This window comes from Lagenorhynchus albirostris, chromosome 13 (genome assembly GCF_949774975.1).
Source record: "Lagenorhynchus albirostris chromosome 13, mLagAlb1.1, whole genome shotgun sequence".
NCBI lineage: Eukaryota > Metazoa > Chordata > Mammalia > Artiodactyla > Delphinidae > Lagenorhynchus > Lagenorhynchus albirostris.
The window spans coordinates 88,243,124-88,261,080 of record NC_083107.1 but is presented as its reverse complement, the minus strand read 5'-3'; the positions used below and the strand labels follow the sequence as shown (position 1 = coordinate 88,261,080).

General features: G+C 59.3%; 1 protein-coding gene and 1 long non-coding RNA gene across 7 annotated transcripts in view; one reads left to right on the top strand and one right to left on the bottom strand.

Annotated features, from left to right (window-relative positions):
• Window positions 1-12,370, bottom strand: part of PXDN (peroxidasin) — a 65,707-nt gene extending 53,337 nt beyond the window's left edge. For 4 of the 6 annotated variants that reach the window (XR_009544189.1, XR_009544190.1, XM_060169689.1 and 1 more), the window contains exon 1: window positions 12,132-12,370. Coding sequence is in view for 2 of the 6 variants with exons in the window: in XM_060169689.1 (XP_060025672.1) it covers window positions 12,132-12,331 (200 nt within the window). In the remaining 4 variants the exon portion in view is untranslated. Of the gene's footprint in view, window positions 1-7,655; window positions 7,709-7,973; window positions 8,053-12,131 lie in introns of those variants that run through there. The other 2 variants (XM_060169692.1, XM_060169693.1) reach the window with 2 other exon arrangements.
• On the top strand, window positions 12,057-17,848 carry LOC132531705 (uncharacterized). The gene is made up of 2 exons (XR_009544192.1): window positions 12,057-13,341; window positions 13,516-17,848. It is a non-coding gene; the product is annotated as an uncharacterized LOC132531705 (long non-coding RNA).
• The last annotated feature ends 109 nt before the right edge of the window (window positions 17,849-17,957 follow it).

Here is a 17,957-nt window from a genome sequence, read left to right as displayed (position 1 = left end):
CCCCCACCAAGACGCTCCAGGAGCATCTAACCGAGGAGGCTTCCTACATACACAGATCTTGAGTTTTTAGAAAGACGGGACGTGCAAGCCAAGTTCATTACTGAATGAGAACACATTTCTAGGGTGTAAGTGATGTGGTTTCATCAACCAGGACGAAAGAAGTGTGGGGCAAATAATAAGCCCCAAGGAACTTAAAGCGGATGGTCAGAGGCGAGCCCTCAGGAAAGGTTCTGAGGGGAGGGGACACGAAACGGAGCCTTGTGACGGGAGGAAAGGTAGACCTTAGCCGAGGTGGTCCCTCCTGAAAGTTCCCCTCCGCTTTCATTAAGGGGATCCCACGCTGCCAGCCTGACCCGCCTCGCCGGCCTCTCCTTGGCAGGGATGCCGGCGCAGTCCTCTCCCTGTGCCCGGATGTCCAGACTTCTTATGGTCTCACAGTCCTTCTCCAGTGAGAAATCGAGAAGCCTTAATGCAGCGCCCACCGCATGTAATGCACTGGGTTATCTCCAGCACCCAGGTACTAGTCCAGCAGGATCCTTGAAAGAACTGAGAAAATAATCACTCTAATCATTTTCTGTTGGGCTTCCTTCTCTCACAACCCAGCTGAGAAAGGCTGCTAGACACGGAACTCTGAGAAACCACAGAAAAATGGGAAGAAGGCTTCTCTAAGACTAGGGAAAATAACGAGGAAGTTGGATTTTAAGCCAGTGCATTCTGAGTTTAGGAGGAAAGAGGCTTGGGTCTAAGAAAGTTCTTCCCAGGCGACCTCCTTTCTATAACCACCCCCTCCCCTTGCTGGACTTCCAACCCCACCCCGGAACCACGGGGGTGGGCATCAGGATAGAGGCGCACAGCCTACACCACAGACTCTGCCTCATGGCAGTGGGGTCTACACATCTCAGCACCAGTGCCTGACACTTACCAAGGACACTAGAATGAGGGGGGGAGGGACAAACAGACGGGCAGATGGATGGATGGACGAATGGATGAAGCCGTAGGTGGTTATGGAAGGATAGATGCATGAATGGATGAATGGATGGCCAGATGGAAAGGCAGATGGATGGATGGATAGATGGATGGACGGACAGATGGACGGACAGATGGAAGGGCAGATGGATGGATGGATGGACGGACAGATGGACGGACAGATGGAAGGGCAGATGGATGGATGGATGGAACAGCAGATGGACAGATGGATGAACAGATGGACGGATGGATGGACAGATGGAAGGGCAGATGGATGGATGGATGGGTGGAGAGATACGTGGGTGAGTGGATGGAAGGGGTGACACAGGCATTGACCTAAGAAAATTACACATCAAAATAACACGCACAAGGAAACAAATGCTCAGGATTAATATTTGGCCAGCCGCTACCATGCCAATACCAACATCCCGCGTGTCTGAATAAGTAACAACGATGACTAACTGCACCCACTTTAATTGCTATTTTTAAAAGCTGAAGTGCTGCTTAGCTGGTTATGGACTTTTAGAAATATTGTTTCACTCCAGGAAGTGACAAGCCTAATCTAGGCTCTTCCCCTAAAGGAAGCCGTGACCAGGAAAAGAAGCATAAATGTAACCAGTGCTGCAGATGGGCGCAGCCCGCATTCCTCGGGCGAACGGCTCCCTCTCTCGCACTTGTCTGCAATCTCATTTCTTTCTGAGTAAAGAAATCTCCCGCCTGAGGGCTGTGTTGGCCTCACTTTTCCCCACAGAAGGGAACATATCAATCCAAACGTTGCAGGGGCAAAATCTTCCCATCTTTACCAATCCCAGCCTTTCATTTATTTAGAGTAACTCTGAATTTCCACTCACATCCTTAATTCTTAGCAAATAATTAACGTTAGATCTGGCAGGAACGGCATTTTAGAAAAGTTGGGAAAGGCAGGAGCTCGATTACGGAGCGTTTCCTGGGTCCCACGAAAGGCACCTTCCGGGTGCAGCATCACAAGGGGAGTTTAGACGCTTCTTGAACACTTGGGTTTGGCCTGGGAGAGAGAACGCCTATCTAAGAAGCACTGAAAACGAGCCTGGTGGTATTTCCTGTTTGCATCGCAAGTATCTGCTTCAATTAAAGGAGCCCCGGCGTCCTAGCTCTCTCCCACTGCCTGTCTTCCCTCCTCTGGACTCCTCTGGTTCACGTCCGGGTCAATAAACCCAGATGTGATGATAACAATAGCTTCCCCAGCAGAGCATCGACCAGGCAGGCTGTGTCAGGAGTTACACACGCATCCCCTTCCTCATGCCCAGGACGCCCCTGCAGGTGGGAAACCGAGGCTTCAAGGGGTGAGAACCCTGCCCAGGGGTGCGCATCGGGAAAGCTGGGAACCAGCGCCCCGGCCGAGGCCGACCACACCCTGAGCTGCAGCCTGGCTGGACGAGCTCTCCTTCCCCCTCAGTGGGACGGGCATCTCCCACAAGGTCAGCCTCCGTCATCAACACCGTGGCTCCGTCTCCCTGCCCAGGAGACCACAGCTTGGCCAAACCGAAGGCAGCCTTGTCCATTTCCACGCCCGGCACCTTGCCTGCAATATCTCCACGCAGGTTCCTCCTGGCATGTCGCATATAATAATTAACAACTTTGAACTTGACAGAACCTCAAAGGCAAGAAACTTTCTCCCCAGAGAAGATTAGGCGGAGACTGCTGAAGGTTAGAAGTGTCCTGCTGCTCTGGGGGGAACTGCCCGGCTCCTAACCAACCATGTAAACCCTGAGACCCCACTCCGAGGAAGGTCTGGGGTGAGCGAGGGGAGACTTTGCGGGGCAGGCAGCGCGACGAGGCCCCTCCCCAGTCCCCGCGCCCTGAGGTCACAGCGTCTCCACCTGGAAAACGGGAGGACGCCGTCCCGCCCCATCGCTCACGGATTCCGGATTTGAGAATTTTCCCCAAGTCGATCCTCGTGGTGTCTCTGTCACCACCGAGGACGGGCACAGAGATGACGATGATGTGTCCAGTGTCCTTTTCAGGGTCTATTTAGTGCCATGTTGCTCGCATTTTTGTGCCTTTTGTTGGTGACTCTGCTGTTTAAAATGGCCCCCGAGTGCGGTGCCGACAGGCGTCCGGTCACGGGGAAAACACGTGTGTGTGGGGTCGGCTTCCTCCGGGCACGAGTCTGTGCTGCCCTGAGCTCCACGTTGACAAACCAACAACAGACGTCAAGTAAGGTGTCTGTCAACAGAAGCTCACAAAGCCGGGTTGTGCCTCAATCGATGGATGACAACAGTGCCGTGACCTGCGCCGGGCTGGACGCTGACCCTGCGTCTCTTGGAAGCAAGGGTCCTGGGTCACTAACTCAGAATTCGCAGAGACTATGTAGAACACAGCCCTGCGAATAACGAGAATCAACCTTAAACTTCGCCTCCGCTGACAGAGATGGTGCTGAGCTGGGGCTCTCCCAGCCCCTCCCACCTCAGATCTCAGGGCCCGGCGGAGACATCCAACCACAGGGCAGAGACCACACGGGAAACTGGCCGCAGACGGGGTGGCCGGGACCCAACGGAAGCCAGGCTGCGCTGCGGCCTGGGGAGGGGCCCACACAGGAGCTGGTACAGCCCTCAGGACGTGCTGGCATCAAAGCCTTCAGAGAGGAGCCCGGGACCACCATCGAAGTGCGGCTACCGAGGGAGGGCGCACAGGTGCGCGTGCCACGTCTCCACGGTCAGGTGTGAGGGGCGCCCTCGGGGCCGTGCGCCCACATCCTGCAGATGATCCACAGAACGCAGCAGACGTAGACGGCTGACAGACAGATGGAGCGGCAGACACGGACAGACATGCAGACACCCCAGCGATTCCGTGTCCACGTGCGCTCACGTGACTGCTCGTGTATCTGAGGGAAAGCCCGGCAGGTTAACAGTTTCCTCTAATGATGGAAATGTGAGTCATTTATTATGGTGTTTTTATTTGTATTTTCACATTTTTCTACCATGAACATGTACAGCTTGAACAAAAATATTTAAAAATATGTTGGAAAAGAAGAGTAAACAGGACAGGGCACTGGAGTGGGTGAGGGGCAGGCTCCACAACCTCCTGCTTGCAGCTGCTGGGGAGATGCTGCCCCCCACCTACCCCCCACCCGGGGCGGAAAGGCTGTACCTCCAGCCAAACTCCACCCACAATGACCACCCCTGCAGGGCCTGAGAGAAGGCAGCTGGCAAATTTCCAAAAACCCAGTGTAAACCCAAATATGCCTCATCCTGGCAGAAAATCTGGAGTCAAGCGCTTGGCTTCTAAGAAACCCGACTGATCTACGGGTTACTGCCACAGGCGGTTCAACACCTGCCACGATAATTACACGGCGCAGCTCTCTGTTGAGGAGGAATGCACAAAATTCTTGTTAGAAGAAGGAGGTTCTAGTTTCTAACCTCTATTTACCCATGATGGCCCCTGCTACAGCCCACAGTGGGGCCTAAACTAACGGGGGGCTGGAGCAGGGGGCCACCATGCGGCACAGGACACGGGAAGCAGGGCTGACACCTCGCAGCCGTCTGTTCTGCACGTGAGGGGCCAGAGGTGCCCACGTGCAGCAGCAGTGCCTGGAGAGGACACAGTGAAGGCAGCACGGCAGCCGCGCACCGCCCGTCCAGCACGTCTGACACTCCCAGTGCAGTTTTCCTTCCCGGGAAGGCCCTAAACAACATGCCAGAGACCGCCAGGCACCAGGTGGGGACCGGAGACCAGTGCCCCCCAGGCAATGTGCGCACAAGTGATGTGTCCCCTCGGGGCCGTCGAAGCCCTGGACCCTCCTCTCGCTCACTCCCCCCTCCGCTTCCCTGACAGCCTGGAGGGCCAGGGACCAGGACAGCAGAGCTACAGGGTGGACAGAGCCTGGGTCCCCAGGTCACTGGTAGAGCGCCGTTACCTTAAAGGGCCAGACGGGAACGGTGCTGTCACGTCACAGCTACCCAGCTCTGCCTTTGGCGTCAGAAGCAGCCACAGCCACAGGTGGGTGAAGGGCGGGGCACGTCCCGCACAGATGAACCTAGCACCCAGGCCACGGCCCTGCCGGCCGGGGTCTGCAGGCCCCGGGCTGAGCGCAGAGCCTCCAGTGACAGCTGCCCAGCGAGGACATCTGCCCTGGGTTCTGTGTGAGGGAAGTAGGAGCCCGCACTGCTTTAAGCCGCCGAGACCCTGCGACCATTTACTGTGCAGCTGCAGTTGAACTCCCCCGCCCGACACAACAGCCTTCCAAAGGCAAACGGGGAGCAGTGGGTTGGACAGTTTTTAGTTTGGGGCGTGTGAAAGCATTACTCTACTTGTTACTTTCTTCATAAGCCACACTGTTATAAAGCTGCAGAAGAATTTACTGAAGGTTTTACAAAATTACAAGAAGAGATGGGATAACGGGGCCAGACCTCCTCCCCTGCCTGAAACAACCAAAAGCTGACAAAATACATGAAACAACTGTTTTCAAGATACCGCGCAGGAGTCAGCAATGGACAGGATCCCCGAGGGAGTGAAAACGAAGGAGGTGAGCACAGAACCGCCCCAGGTTGCTGCCCAAGGGACGGCGAGAACCCACAGGACGCAGACAGGACAGCTGGAGCTCCAGGGACCAGGGAGCCTGGAGCGTCAAGCGCTCAGCGCAGCCGTGCGTGTGAGGGCAATAAAGCTCAGAGCAGAGATCAGCAAAACAGAGAAAGGAAAAACCAAAGGGAAAGATCAATGCGTCCGAAAGCTGGGTTTCTGCAAAGGTCAATACAACGGAAAAACGTCTAGGCGGCCGATCAGGAAAAAACGGGAGAGCAGACACGCGTTTCCGACACCAGGAACCAGAGAACGGACGTCCCTACACATCTTGAGACGTTCGGAGGGTAACGGGGAACTTCACGATGGACGGCTGTCCCAGGATCGTGCGACGTGGCCGAGCTCCCAGCTCCCAGGGCTCACTCAGGAAGAAACTGTCCCCAACAGCCCTGTGTTTACTGAAGAGTTTGAGATCACAGTTTAAAACCCTCGCAGGAAGCCCAGCCCAGCCCGGGGGCTTCCCTGGGAAGCTGGAGCAGACCTCTAAGCGGCACTGAGCCGCGTGCCCCCTGCTCTCCCCTCACACCCGCTCTGGGAGGCAAGGTCTGCCCTGGTACGCAAAGCAGACAAAGACATTCCAGGACAGGAGAACAAAGCCCAGAGCCCCTGGTGAGCACAGATGCAGTCATGCCCAGTGAGGCAGAACTCGGGACGAAGGGCGGCCAGGGGCGCGGGCCCCGCGGGTGAGGACGCTCCTGACTGTGACGACGGCTGCACAGGCCGGACACAGCACGGTCCCCCGAGCGCGCACCGCGAACACGCACTCTGCTGTCCTGCCAGCGGAATCCCCACGAGGCTTCTGATTTTCCTCAGGGAAAATTCATCCAGACAGAGGTCGGAAAAGGGAATCGTCACTGGTTAAGCTTCCACCACGGACCTGACCGTAGAACAGAAAGGGACGAGCCTGCGGGCTGCCCGTGGGCCTCTGAGCTCCGTGGGCTGGGCGACAGCAGCCTGTACCCACCCAGCCGCCCTCCCGAGCTCCCCTGGGGCTGGGCATCCAGACGCCAGCAGGCACCATCCCTCTGCAATGAGCTGGTCATCCGGTGGGCACCCAGCTCTGAACAGACCACCCTTCAAGGGAGGCTGACGGAAACCAGACAAGGCCAAGGAGAGCCCCGGGGGCACAGCGGCAGATCACTGCCCACCCAGGGTCTGCGGGGGAAGTTCTCTGCAGTCTGCGTCCCCTCGGAGAGAAAGGCAACAGTGTCCAGAAAAAAGAAACCGATCAGACCAGCAGGGATAACTGACCCTGTACCCGAGCCAGGAAAAGGGGAGCTGAGAACTAAGCCCCGAAACAACTAGCACGTTCTGACTTCAACTTTTTGCCAGTTTTGATTCAGTCACATGAGTCATCGTTGGCCTGAGCGAGCCCGGGATTTGCTAAGTTTTCTGTGGGCTGGGAGCATCTGAAGAGAAACCAAGGGACCAGGAGAGGAACACGTGGGGTTTCTATTTTTCAAAATTAACTTCAAGATAAAGAAAACATGAACCACTGGACTTACCAATTTAGAAAGATCCTAAGTTATCGAAGATGCTATTTTAAACACCAAAAGGCATCCCCTCACCCACTGACACACGTGGGCTGAGTTTTGTGCAGGTGCTACATGAGACACGTAGTTACCAGTTCAAGTTCAAGGCCGACCCCAGGGAGCTGCCGGCCAGCAGAGACATATAGTAACACACGAAATGTCCAAATTGACTATTTAAGCATCAAATTCAGTGATGTTTAACTGCGTTTCAATTGAATTCACCCGAAACTGTATTTGTAAAGAAGCCACATCTGCTCATGTCCCCCCAAAGCACATGAAACCGTGACAATTCAAATGCTCGGTAAACCGGACGCTAAGCTGAGAGACCTGACGTCCCGGGCACTGAAGGCCGGCAGCGCCCCGCCGGTGCACACGGGTGCAGGGAGACGGGAGGCTGGGCCCAACTCTAGCCCTGGGCGCTGCCCTCAGAGCTTGGCCGGGACCCCGAGGCCCCCATTCCCTCACCACGGCACCTACTCCAGTTTCTTCCTGCTGGCAAGTGCCCAGGAAAGAGGTCGGCATCTCCAGCCAACAAGACAGAACCTCCGACTCAGCCGGTGGGAACCAGCACAGGCGCACGGACCTTCCAGCGCTCACCCATTTGTCAAACAGATGACGGGCCCAGCTCCGGAGACTGGGATGCTGTCGCTGTTCTGTTGACACCTGACCGTGGCACCTGTCCAGCCTGCCCCCCTGCCACCTCTTGTAATAAAATGCCCGCCTTCCCCCAGGCAAGGAGCCCTCCCCCGCTTCCAGGCCACGCGTCCTCAGGCAGGGCAGGTCCTGTCCTTAGCTCCAGGGGCCGCCAGGCCCGGGCCTGGTGGGCATGACCGCCCGCCGCCCAGGGTGTGCTGGGGACAGACAGCGGGTCTGTTCACACGATTCCCAGAACTCGGGCTTGTGACCGAGACTCACCTCCTGCACTTAGGCCATCGGAAGGGAAGCCGACGACAGCTGCCGGGCGTCACCAGCAGGGAAGCTGAGTCATAGCGCTGAGGAGGCGGCCGGGGACGCACAGAGGGGAGGGGACCGCGTCCAGGCTGTGGTGTCCACACCCTGGACAAAGCGGAGCTGCCCCCGGATTCGCAGTCACAGGGCCCCATGTGCTCTTTTTACAACGACTTCCGTGACTCACTAATAACACAGTGAGGGGCGGGGGGGGGGGGGTCTAGCTGCCCTGCTGCAGTTTCCAAGGAAGCTTTTCCAGATGCAGCTTCCAAAGGCATGTTTTCAAGAGTAAAGCTGTGTCCAAACTGAGCACGGCCCCAGGACCACTCCCTGATGGCTGACGTCACACACAGCATCCCAGGTGGCCTCTGGAAGCTTCCTCGGGTCACCGAGGTCTCCTCTCTGCGCACAGCACACTGGGCGTTCTTAAAGCCGTGGGCTCGGGACGCCGCAGAGTGGTCACCACCATTTTGGAAAAATAAATTACCAACATTCAGATACTTGAAAAATGTCCCTCTGGGCTGCTGTGAGAATGAAGACTTCGACTTCATCCCAACAGGGGTCTAAGGGCAGAACCTGCTCGGGTAAGCCACGGGCTGCAGCTTCAGGCCTGTTGTCACGGCCTGCACGGTGTCCTGCAGAGACCGACAGCCAGAGGCTGCTTTGCTGACCTCGGGAAGCCTCACCCAGGGGAGGAGAGGCCAGCCCTGCCTGGAGGCCGAACGCGTCCCCACAGGACGGTGGCGGGAGAAAGGGAACTCCCTGAACCCCAGGAAGACAGGGGAGGGGACGTGCGGCTGACAGCCTGCCCACCTCCCGGCCCAGGAACGCTCCCTCGCTCCGGCCACCTGGAGGCCAGAGGCCTCACCTGGGCGCACAGGGAAGCGGTGGGAAGTTGGATCCTCCCGTCGGCCGGCTTCCAGGAGCTCCAGTGGAGGCTGGTAAGGGGAGACGCTGTGCCTTGGGGGGCTAGTCCCCAGGGAGCACCAAGACCTTCTCCGAGTATGGGAATATGACCCCAAAGACGGGTGGTCACTCGCCCAGACCTCCAGAGGCACTGGCGCCCAGGGCTGGCCTCCTGCAGGCCCCCTCGGCCAGACACGCCTGGATGGCCAGTTGCCCTCATCACAGGGCCGCAGGGCCTCCCTCCCCAGCACCCCAGCGGACCCGGGACCCTGAGAGGCGGGAATCGGAAGCTGGCCCAGGCCCAAACACACGGGTCAGCAGACGTCGAGGGATCTGAGGACAGCTGCCCGGCAGGCTGACCACGAGCCCAGGGGAGGAGCTGTCGCCAGCCCCCCGCCCCTGGCGCCCTCGGACGCCAGGGCTTCCTGTCACATGGACGGCGGCTTTGGAGCTGCCTGGACCGTGGGGTGGGAGCCAGCTTTAAGGAGGCGACCCCACGACCGCACAGACGAGGCCACGGAGAGAAGGACGGGGTCGGGGGTGGGGCGCGGAGGGCTCGCGAGGACTCATGAGGCGGGAGGTGTAGAACGTGTCGTCCCGAGAGGTCCCGGCGGAGCGGAGGACGGAACCGGGCCAAGTAGATGGCACACTGCTTAGGTTTTAGCGCTAGCTGTTTCATCATCACCGTGACAAACGTCTCCCGTGGTGCTGAGCAGAGTAAAATACTCAAAAACTAAACAAGTATTTCTACAAAAGCTGAGCTGAACTGAGCACCACACCCGCTGGGGAAGGGACCAGCTGCAGCCCGGGAGCCCGAGGGCTGCAGATCCCAGGGCGGCTAGAACGCCGCTTTCTACTTTCCAGGGGCAAACCGGAATCCCAGGACACTCTCGGACCATCATTTCTGAAGCCCAACCGCACAGCAAAACAGTCCGCTCTCTCGGGCCCCACCTGGACACACCCTAAAACGCCCCGAGCAGGACACGAGTCTGATATGCCCAGAGATTCCCACTCCGTCTTTCTGTGGGGGCCGGGGGGAGGGTCCCGAAAGCAAAGGGATGCAGTGATGGCTGGACGGCCCAGTTAAGTCTGGGGCCCGGTCTTCACTTACCCTCACATCTTTCAAGTCCCCAGTTGCCACCAAATCATTTTTTAAAAATAGAAAACAGCAGCAGATGCATGAGAGCAGAGACCTGGGAGAAAAGCTGCAAGTGAACACTGAAAGTTCCTGCACAAGTAGAACTTGTGACATGACTGCACCCCAACGAGCAGCCCCCCAGGAACACGCCAGACCGGACCCCGGAGCCACAGGCGGCAACATGGCGCCCCCGAGCTGGTCTCTGCCTCATCATCACCGCCCCCCTCTGTGTCCCCAGCTCCGGGCCCCCAGCTGGGCCCCCTCCCACCAGGACTCAGTTCTTCCCCTGTCCCTGGTCCACACCGGCAGCGATGGGAGCTTCCTCCCCCTGCGCCTGTGTCTACACAGCTGTCAGCTGGGTCTGTGTCCATGTCAGCGATAATCTGCTTGGTTCTGTGAGGGATCTGGTCAGCTTAGCACACCCTGCCCCCTCACAGAATCAACGAGACCACGCAAGGTCATTTCAAAACATCTTTAAAAACTATAAAACCCCGCGAAAGCATAAGGCACAGGAGGATTTCTGGAAGTCTTGCCAGTTACCTATCACGTCACTTTCCCTGCCTACCCTCAGCTGTTTTACAAAACCCTATGAGGTTCTGTGGAGACTCTCACCGCCCGCAGGACGCTGGTGGCTCCGTTTCTGTTCTACAACAACCACATTTTAAAATATTGTTCTTTTTAAAAAGCCATTAAGATGTGAGGGCAGAGCCCAGTACGAGTGTTAGACTTCGGCCAGATGTGAAAAATGGCTTCAGGGTCCAGGTTTTTTCCACTGACTCACTGAAGAATTAAACGACTGCCTCCAGGACACCCTCACTTGGCCGGTTACGGTCCCCCTCCTCAGCGCCTGATGCCCTCCTGCTGGCCCGCCTCGGCTGGCTGGCCGGCCCTCCACACGGGAAGGAAGCCCGTGCCCGTCTCTCTCGGAGGAGCGGTTTCCAGGCTGCGAGGCGAGTCCCGCCGAGGACCCCGAAGGAAGCTGCCAGTATAGCCGGCGGCCGCTAGGAGAGTGGTCTGTCCGTGCACTTTGTTTTAAGAGTAGGAACACTGACCGCCCACTTCCTGAATAGTCCACTCAATATTTTACAACTTTCGCAGGCTGTTCGCGGTGCCAAAGTACTCTAGCTCAGCCGAGAAAAGTGGAAACTATTTTTGGCATTCAGAGGAGCAGCGGTAGGACGCTGAACACAGTCAGCGCCTGGAACGCAGGCTGCCTTTACAGATTTTGAAACTTTCTAATCAGAGGCGCAGCCAAATAGGCCTGCTGCACTCGGCGCACCCGGGGCCGGGATCCTCTAGGGAGGGCGGGGGTCGGCCGGCGAGGGCGCGATGCATCCTGCCAACCGGAGCGCCGGGTCTCCGACGGCACCACCAGGGCGCGCCCCGGCTGGAGATGAGGGCGGGGACGTGCCCCGGGAGCAAACCCGCTTGGACCCCGACTGTATCCACCCCCGGGCCGCCCGCGCTGCCCCGCAACTCGGGGACCCGCACCGCGGCGCCTCCCGGAACTCGGCCAGGCTAGCTCACGGCGCAGAGAAAGCCCCAGAGAACCGTGCGCCCCACGGGCCCCGGGACAACCCGGGCAGGAGGCTCTCGGCGCCCCGACAGATGCGGGGACGTGAGGTCACGGAGGGTGCGCCACGGAGGGCCCCTCCCCGCCCCAGAGCCGGGACAGGGGTGCCGTGCTCGGGGAGGAGGGGAAAACGGGGAGCGGGAACCGCCGAGTAGAAGGAGGGGGGAAGAGGGGGAGGGGAAAGGAAGGGGGAGGAGAGGAAGCCGGAGGAGGGGGAAGCCGGGCCCCAGGAGAAGAGGGGGCCGGAGAGGGACGGGAGGGGGAGGAAGGCGAGCGGAGGAGGGGAGCCAGCAGGACCGGGCCGGGCAGGGCGGAGGGCTTTCCCCGGCGGCTGCAGACAACTTTCCCGTCCCTCGGGGATGCCGAGCTCCGAACAAAGGCGGCTCCGGAGGCGGCGCGCGCTGCGCTCAGGTCCGGCCCTCTCCCGGCCACGGAGGACAAAGGCGCTGCCGCGCGACCCTCCCCCCGGCCCCCGGGACCCGGCCGCCCCGCGCCCCGCCGGACTCACAGGATGGAGGTCTGCGGCGCCACGGCGGGCACGGCCTCCAGCAGCAGATGCATGCAGCGCACCGTGGTGCGGAAGCACAGGCAGCGGCTCGGACACCCGTTGCCCTGCTTGGGGGCGACCGCGGCCAGTGCCCCCCAGCACGAGCACAGCACGAGCGCCAGCAAGCAGGGGCGCGCGGGGCGCGCGTCGCGCACGGCCATGGCCCACGGCGCGCAGGACGCTCGGACTCTGCGACCGACCGCGAGGGCCCGGCGTGTCCAGCGCCGCCGGCTGCGGCCCACGTCCCAGCTGCGCGCGGGGGGCGGGGGGCGCCAGCTGTGCACATGCGCGCGGCTCCTCCCCGCCCGCCCCCTCCTCCCCAAGGGCCGGGGCGGGGCGAGGACCTCCTGCCGGGCGTCGGGCCGCGCCGCTGCCCCGGGTGCGGAGCTCAGGTTGGGCCCCCGGGTTCCAGTCCCAGGTCTGCGCCCACGACCGGAGGCCTCGGCCAAGTTGCTCCGCCTCGCCTAGCCGCCGTTTCCACATGCGTGCAGTAGGGGTGGAGGTTGTTTTATAACACGCGTTCGCAGTGCTTAGCAAGCTGCACTCAGGATTCCAAGCGCTTGCTGGAGCCCTCTCTCTGTCTCTCAGTCTCCCTCCCTCCCTCCCTCCCTCCCTCTCTCTCTCTCTCTCTCTCTCTCTCTCTCTCTCTCTGCCCGCCCCCCCCACGCCTGTCTCTCTGTCTCTGTCTGACTTGTACAAACACCCGCTGCAGCAGGATCGGAGCCAGGGGTCTGAGCCCGTGAGGCCCGTTAAGCACTCACGTCCTGGGCACTGCTGCCGCCAGGCCACTGCTGGGAGCGATGAAGACGTTTGCGTAGAGGCCTGGGCGCAGGGATTGACCAGGTGGACACTCAGTGTCCTTTAGTTTCCTCTTTTGTGGCCACACCCGGAAGAACCCCACCGGGCCTCCCCCAAGGGGGCCTTGCCTAGGGCCACCAGAAGACGCAGGGGTCGGTGGGAAGGAGGGGAGGCAGTCCCACGTTCTTCTGTCTGTCTGCAGCCCCATTCTGACACTTCACTCTCCAGGATCCAGGCTCTGCGTGTTACAGTTGAGGAAGTCCAGGCTGTCCTGTGTCCAAAGACATGATCACCAAGTCCCAGCGTCAGAGAGAAGCCTGGGTCTGTCCTGACCTCCACACTGTCGTGTGACCCGTGGGGCGTTCTACCTCAGGTATGCTGCCGCAGGACTGGGGTGACAGGGCGCTTTCCTGCTGCTGTGTCAGTAAACTCCTGTACCTACACGGTGCCCCGCGTTTGCATCTGCGGGCAGCTGAGCTGGGGTCTGGCTCAGGCCCCTCCAGACGCTGCACGTTTGTCACGGACGCTGTCATCCCTGTTACCATAGGGAGAAGCCTTCCCAGTCCTCCAGCGACCCGGACCACGCCAGCCAGGGGTCCCGTGCTAACGAGTGACAAATCCCCCCAGGCCTCCACACTCCTTTACGAGTGCTGCCTGCTCGCCCCACAAGAATTTCAAACTTAAATGCAGAAACCCAAAACCTTACTTTCCCTGAAAGATGTCTGGTTTCTTCTGGATCGCTGATGTGATCCTCCAAACTGCTTTCTCAGACCCTCCAGCCCAGAAGTGGCCTGTTCGGTGCTCACCCACATGTAGGGAGTTGGGAAACCCCGTGGATTCCAGTTGTTCCTTGGGGCTCAGTCGATTTCTGTTCCTCCATTTTCCCTCTTATAACCGCTGACGGTCCTGGCCCTGCCCATCGCCCTGGACCACCGCCAAGATGCCACCCCACACCGGTCTACAGGTCCATGCTCCCTGCAGCAGGCAGAGAAGGTGCCACTGCCCTGCCCTGCCCTGCCCACCCCCCCCCCATCCGAATGTCTCTGGACCTCTCCAGTGTAAGTGGGTAAATATCAAATTTCACCCACCACCTCCACCTCTGCCACCCCAGGTGCAAGGGTCCTGAGCAGCACGCAGTCTTAGCCTCGCTTTTCAGTTCAGCACCAGCTGCGGCTAATTTGATGTGTCCAGTTTGCTGGGCTGTCACACCCCGTGATTTGATCAACCACTAATCCAGGTGCTGTGCTGAAGGTATTTTGTAGATGAGGTTGACGTTGGTGAACTTGGACAAAGAGGAGTTCCCTCCGTAACGTGGGTGAGCCTCATCCCCTCAGTTGAAGTTCTTTAGAAACTGAGCTTCCTGGAGAAGAAGTTCTATTGCAAGAGCTCAGCATCCACTCCTGCCTGAGTTTCTAATCTCCTGACCTGCCTGTAAAATGTAGGACCTGCCAGTGCCCACAAGTGCGTGAGCCACTTCCTTAAAATCTGTCTATCCCGCCCTCCTCCCACCTTCCCTCCTTCCATCCTTCCCACCTTCCTCCCTCCCTCCCTCCCTCCCTCCCTCCCTCCCTTCCTTCCTTCCTTCCATCCCTCCATCCCTCCATCCCTCCATCCCTCCATCCCTCTATCCACCCATCCATCCACCCACCACCCTTCCATCCATCCCTCCATCCATCCGTGGTGCTGTCTCCCTGAACATGCGTGTCGGGTACACAGCCGTCTGCAGAACTCCGGATGGAGGTGTGGCGGCAGCGGCCAGTGCAATGACTGACGCTCAGGCCTGAAGGAATTCATGTTTCAGTAACGAAGCTCTTACGTGGAGCCGAGTGTGCTTCCCGCACCTTTTGTGCAGCATCTCCTGCATCTGCCCTCTAGAGGCCCACGGAGGCCTCACACCTTCGGGAACGCAACCTTCCTGGGGAATCACGTGCAGACGTCAAAGCCACTCAAGTTTTCTGTTGCCCAGGGCCCTGGTGACTCTTCCCATTTCTCTCTGATGACCACCCTCCATACCTCATTGTCTGCCCACAATCCTGTTATCTGTCCTACAGCAAACAGCCCTTTCAGGTGTGATTGTGCTGGTTGACAAGCTCTGGTTGTTCAGATGTGCAGACAAAGGAGCCAAGATTACCGCGATCGTCTGTTTTCTGTGAACAGTATCGCTGAGCTCTCCAGTGGATCAGGCAGACGTGGGGACATGAGATCCATCCTCCCGGTGTCTGAACACAGGCTCCGAGGCAGGACCTGCTCACACCAAGGTGCACAGACACCTGAGCCTCGAGACCGTTCCTGAGGAGGTGTTACTATCCTCATTTTGCAAATGAAAGCACCGATGCTCAGCAGAGAGAGTAACATGTCCCAGGACCTGTCACTCATCCAGGGAGGGAGGGAGGGGAGGGGACAGGAAGCTGACTGACCGAGCCTCACCTACTGCACTGGACGGGGTTGGGGATCCCCCCAGATGTCACTGGGCCCCTGCATGCCCCCCCACCCCCCAGTGGCTGCCGACCTTCTCCGGAGACCTGCTAGGGCTGCGAGGGCTACGGGGCCGCGCTCCTGGAGATGCCGGGCACTCCGCCCCTCCTGAAGCCGCCTGCAGCGGCAGACACAAGTCAGCCCTCAGACTGCAGGGCTTCCTGGCCTCAGGCGATCGCTGGCCAGTGTCTCCCCTGCTCGGTAGCTGTCCTCACCCCGAGAGCCCCTTGTGCATCAGGCTCTGCTGAGAGGACACCTGCGTCTCCTCCGTAGTGCCACGGGGTCCCCCAAGGACAGGACGGTCGGCATTTTCTGCCGCTTCTTCTAGAGTGACGTTGCTCCTGTCTACCGGTCTGTCTCCCCATCTGCCTCTTCGAGGATTTATGAGGAAAAGAACGTGGGGTTTGGAACAAGGCAAGCTGGGAGGCAGCCTCCCCAGCTCTGTGACTCCTGGTGACTTTCTCGCCCTCTCTGGGCCTCGGTTTCCCGTCTGTAGCAGGAGAAGACCAGTTCCTACTCGAAACGTAGGCTGTCGTGAGGACTGAGTGAGGGCTGTCGGGGATGCCTGCCTGGGAGCCGTCAGCCGCGCCAGGGTGAGCGTTCTCCTTGCTGGGAAGGCTTTCCGGGTCTGGGTGGCCCCCAGTCTGGAGGCCTAGGGGCCATTCCCAGACGGTGAGTCACCCCTGAGAACCTGGCTGTGCCTGAGGCAGCCCCCCTCCCCCCAGTCCCAAAGGCCTCTTCCTGCATCTCCCTGCCCTACGCCCGCCCACTCGCTGGCAGCCCAGGGGAGCAGGGCCCCCGGCTGACCTGGGTGTAACTCCAAGAGCCCGTTTTGGGGCTGCTGCCACGAAGCATCACACTCGGGTGCCGTTGACCCGCAGAAACCTGTCCTCCCACAGTTCCAGAGGCCAAGGTTCCTTCTGGAGGCTCAGAGGGAACATCCGTCCCAGCCTCTCTCCGGCTTTGCCAGGAGGGCTGCAGACTGCCAGCCCGGCCCCGGTCCCATCGCCACAAGACCTGCCCCCAAACTTGTCCTCAGCCGGTGTTTCCCTCTCCTTATGAGGACGCGCTGGCTCAGGGCCACCTTAGTAAAGCCGTCCTCCTGACTCTGGCTACGTCTGCAGCAGCTGCATTTCCAGAGACGTTCACATCCCGAGCTCGGGGCTGGACTTGGGTTCAGGGGGACAGAGACAGCAGGCAGCGGTGGGGATGAGCCCTGACCCTGTGGCCTGGGGTCCTGCTCACCTAGGCTGCTCCTGGCTGGCGGAAGGGAAGGGCCCGGACCTCTATTCAGCCAGATAAACCTGAAACTCTAGCCTGCAGAGCTGGCTGTAAGGACCACAGGCAGACGCAGTGGCCCTCACACTCGTGCTCCGTGCCCTGCCTCCAGATAAGGACGTCGGTAATGCTGGGTCCCCCTTCCTCCTTTCACGACTGTCTGAAACCTCCATCCCAGGGATGAAAGCACAGCCGTGAGGACATGGTTTCATTTTATCGTCATGAACTCGGAGACAACTTCTCAGCCAAATGGGTCTGAGATCAGCTTTTCCCAAGTTAAAGCCGTTCCTGTTGACAAACGCCCCGTGTTTAGTTGTAACCCCGCATGCACCCTTTCCTGCACCCACTTTATCTGCAGCTTCGGTCAGCGGTTATACTGCTTCCCGTTAGATCAGCTAGAGCCTCTTTTTTTACATCTAAATTTTGAAAAGAAGGCAGATGACTAAATACACCCACTTAGAGCTGTTTTAGACTGAAATCAACACAGCCGCGAGTGAGCTCAGCCCTGGTTCTCTGACCAGCCCTTTGGGTGCTGAAGTGGATGGAGGTACCATCCGGTAGGGCTGGGGCTCAGCCCTGAGCAGGCCACAGGGTGGCCTCTGTGGGTCCCGGCGCCACGAGGCCCCGCCCACCGCAGCCCAGCCGGCCCCAGGCCCAGGTGAGCACCTGGCGGCGCATCCCCGCTGCCCAGGGCTGAGCCAGGGCGGCTCAGAAGTGGGCCGAGGTCGGCTGCAGGTGAGCCTGCTGGGTCCTGGCTGCCTCCAGCCCAAAATAACCCACGTGCCAAGGCGGCGCATTTTGGGGTGTCACGGTCTGCCCCCCTTCACTTGCTTAGGCAGGTCATCCGACAGGCGCCACAGTATCTTGGGTCCCCTCCCCAAGGGTTTCAACGCCCAGGATGACTCCTGTCACAGGACTGGAGATGGGGCAGTGACCCCACACACAGACGAACAGTCACAAACCATCACCCCCCATCCCACCTCCTAAGATCATCTTTTCTTAAAGCTCTCCCCTCGGAGGCCTGCATCCTCTCCCCTCCTCAACGAAGACGTGCATAAACTCTCACGTCTCATTCGTGCTTATCCTGTGATGCCCCATTCACATTATATTAAAAGTTAACCGACGTCTGTGCCTCTCCTCCTGCTATAACCCGCTTGCGGTCCGTTCACTTCACAGACTGGCCATCAAAGCCAGAAGGGCAGAGGGCCAGGCTTTACTCCCTCCCCGGCTTTGAGC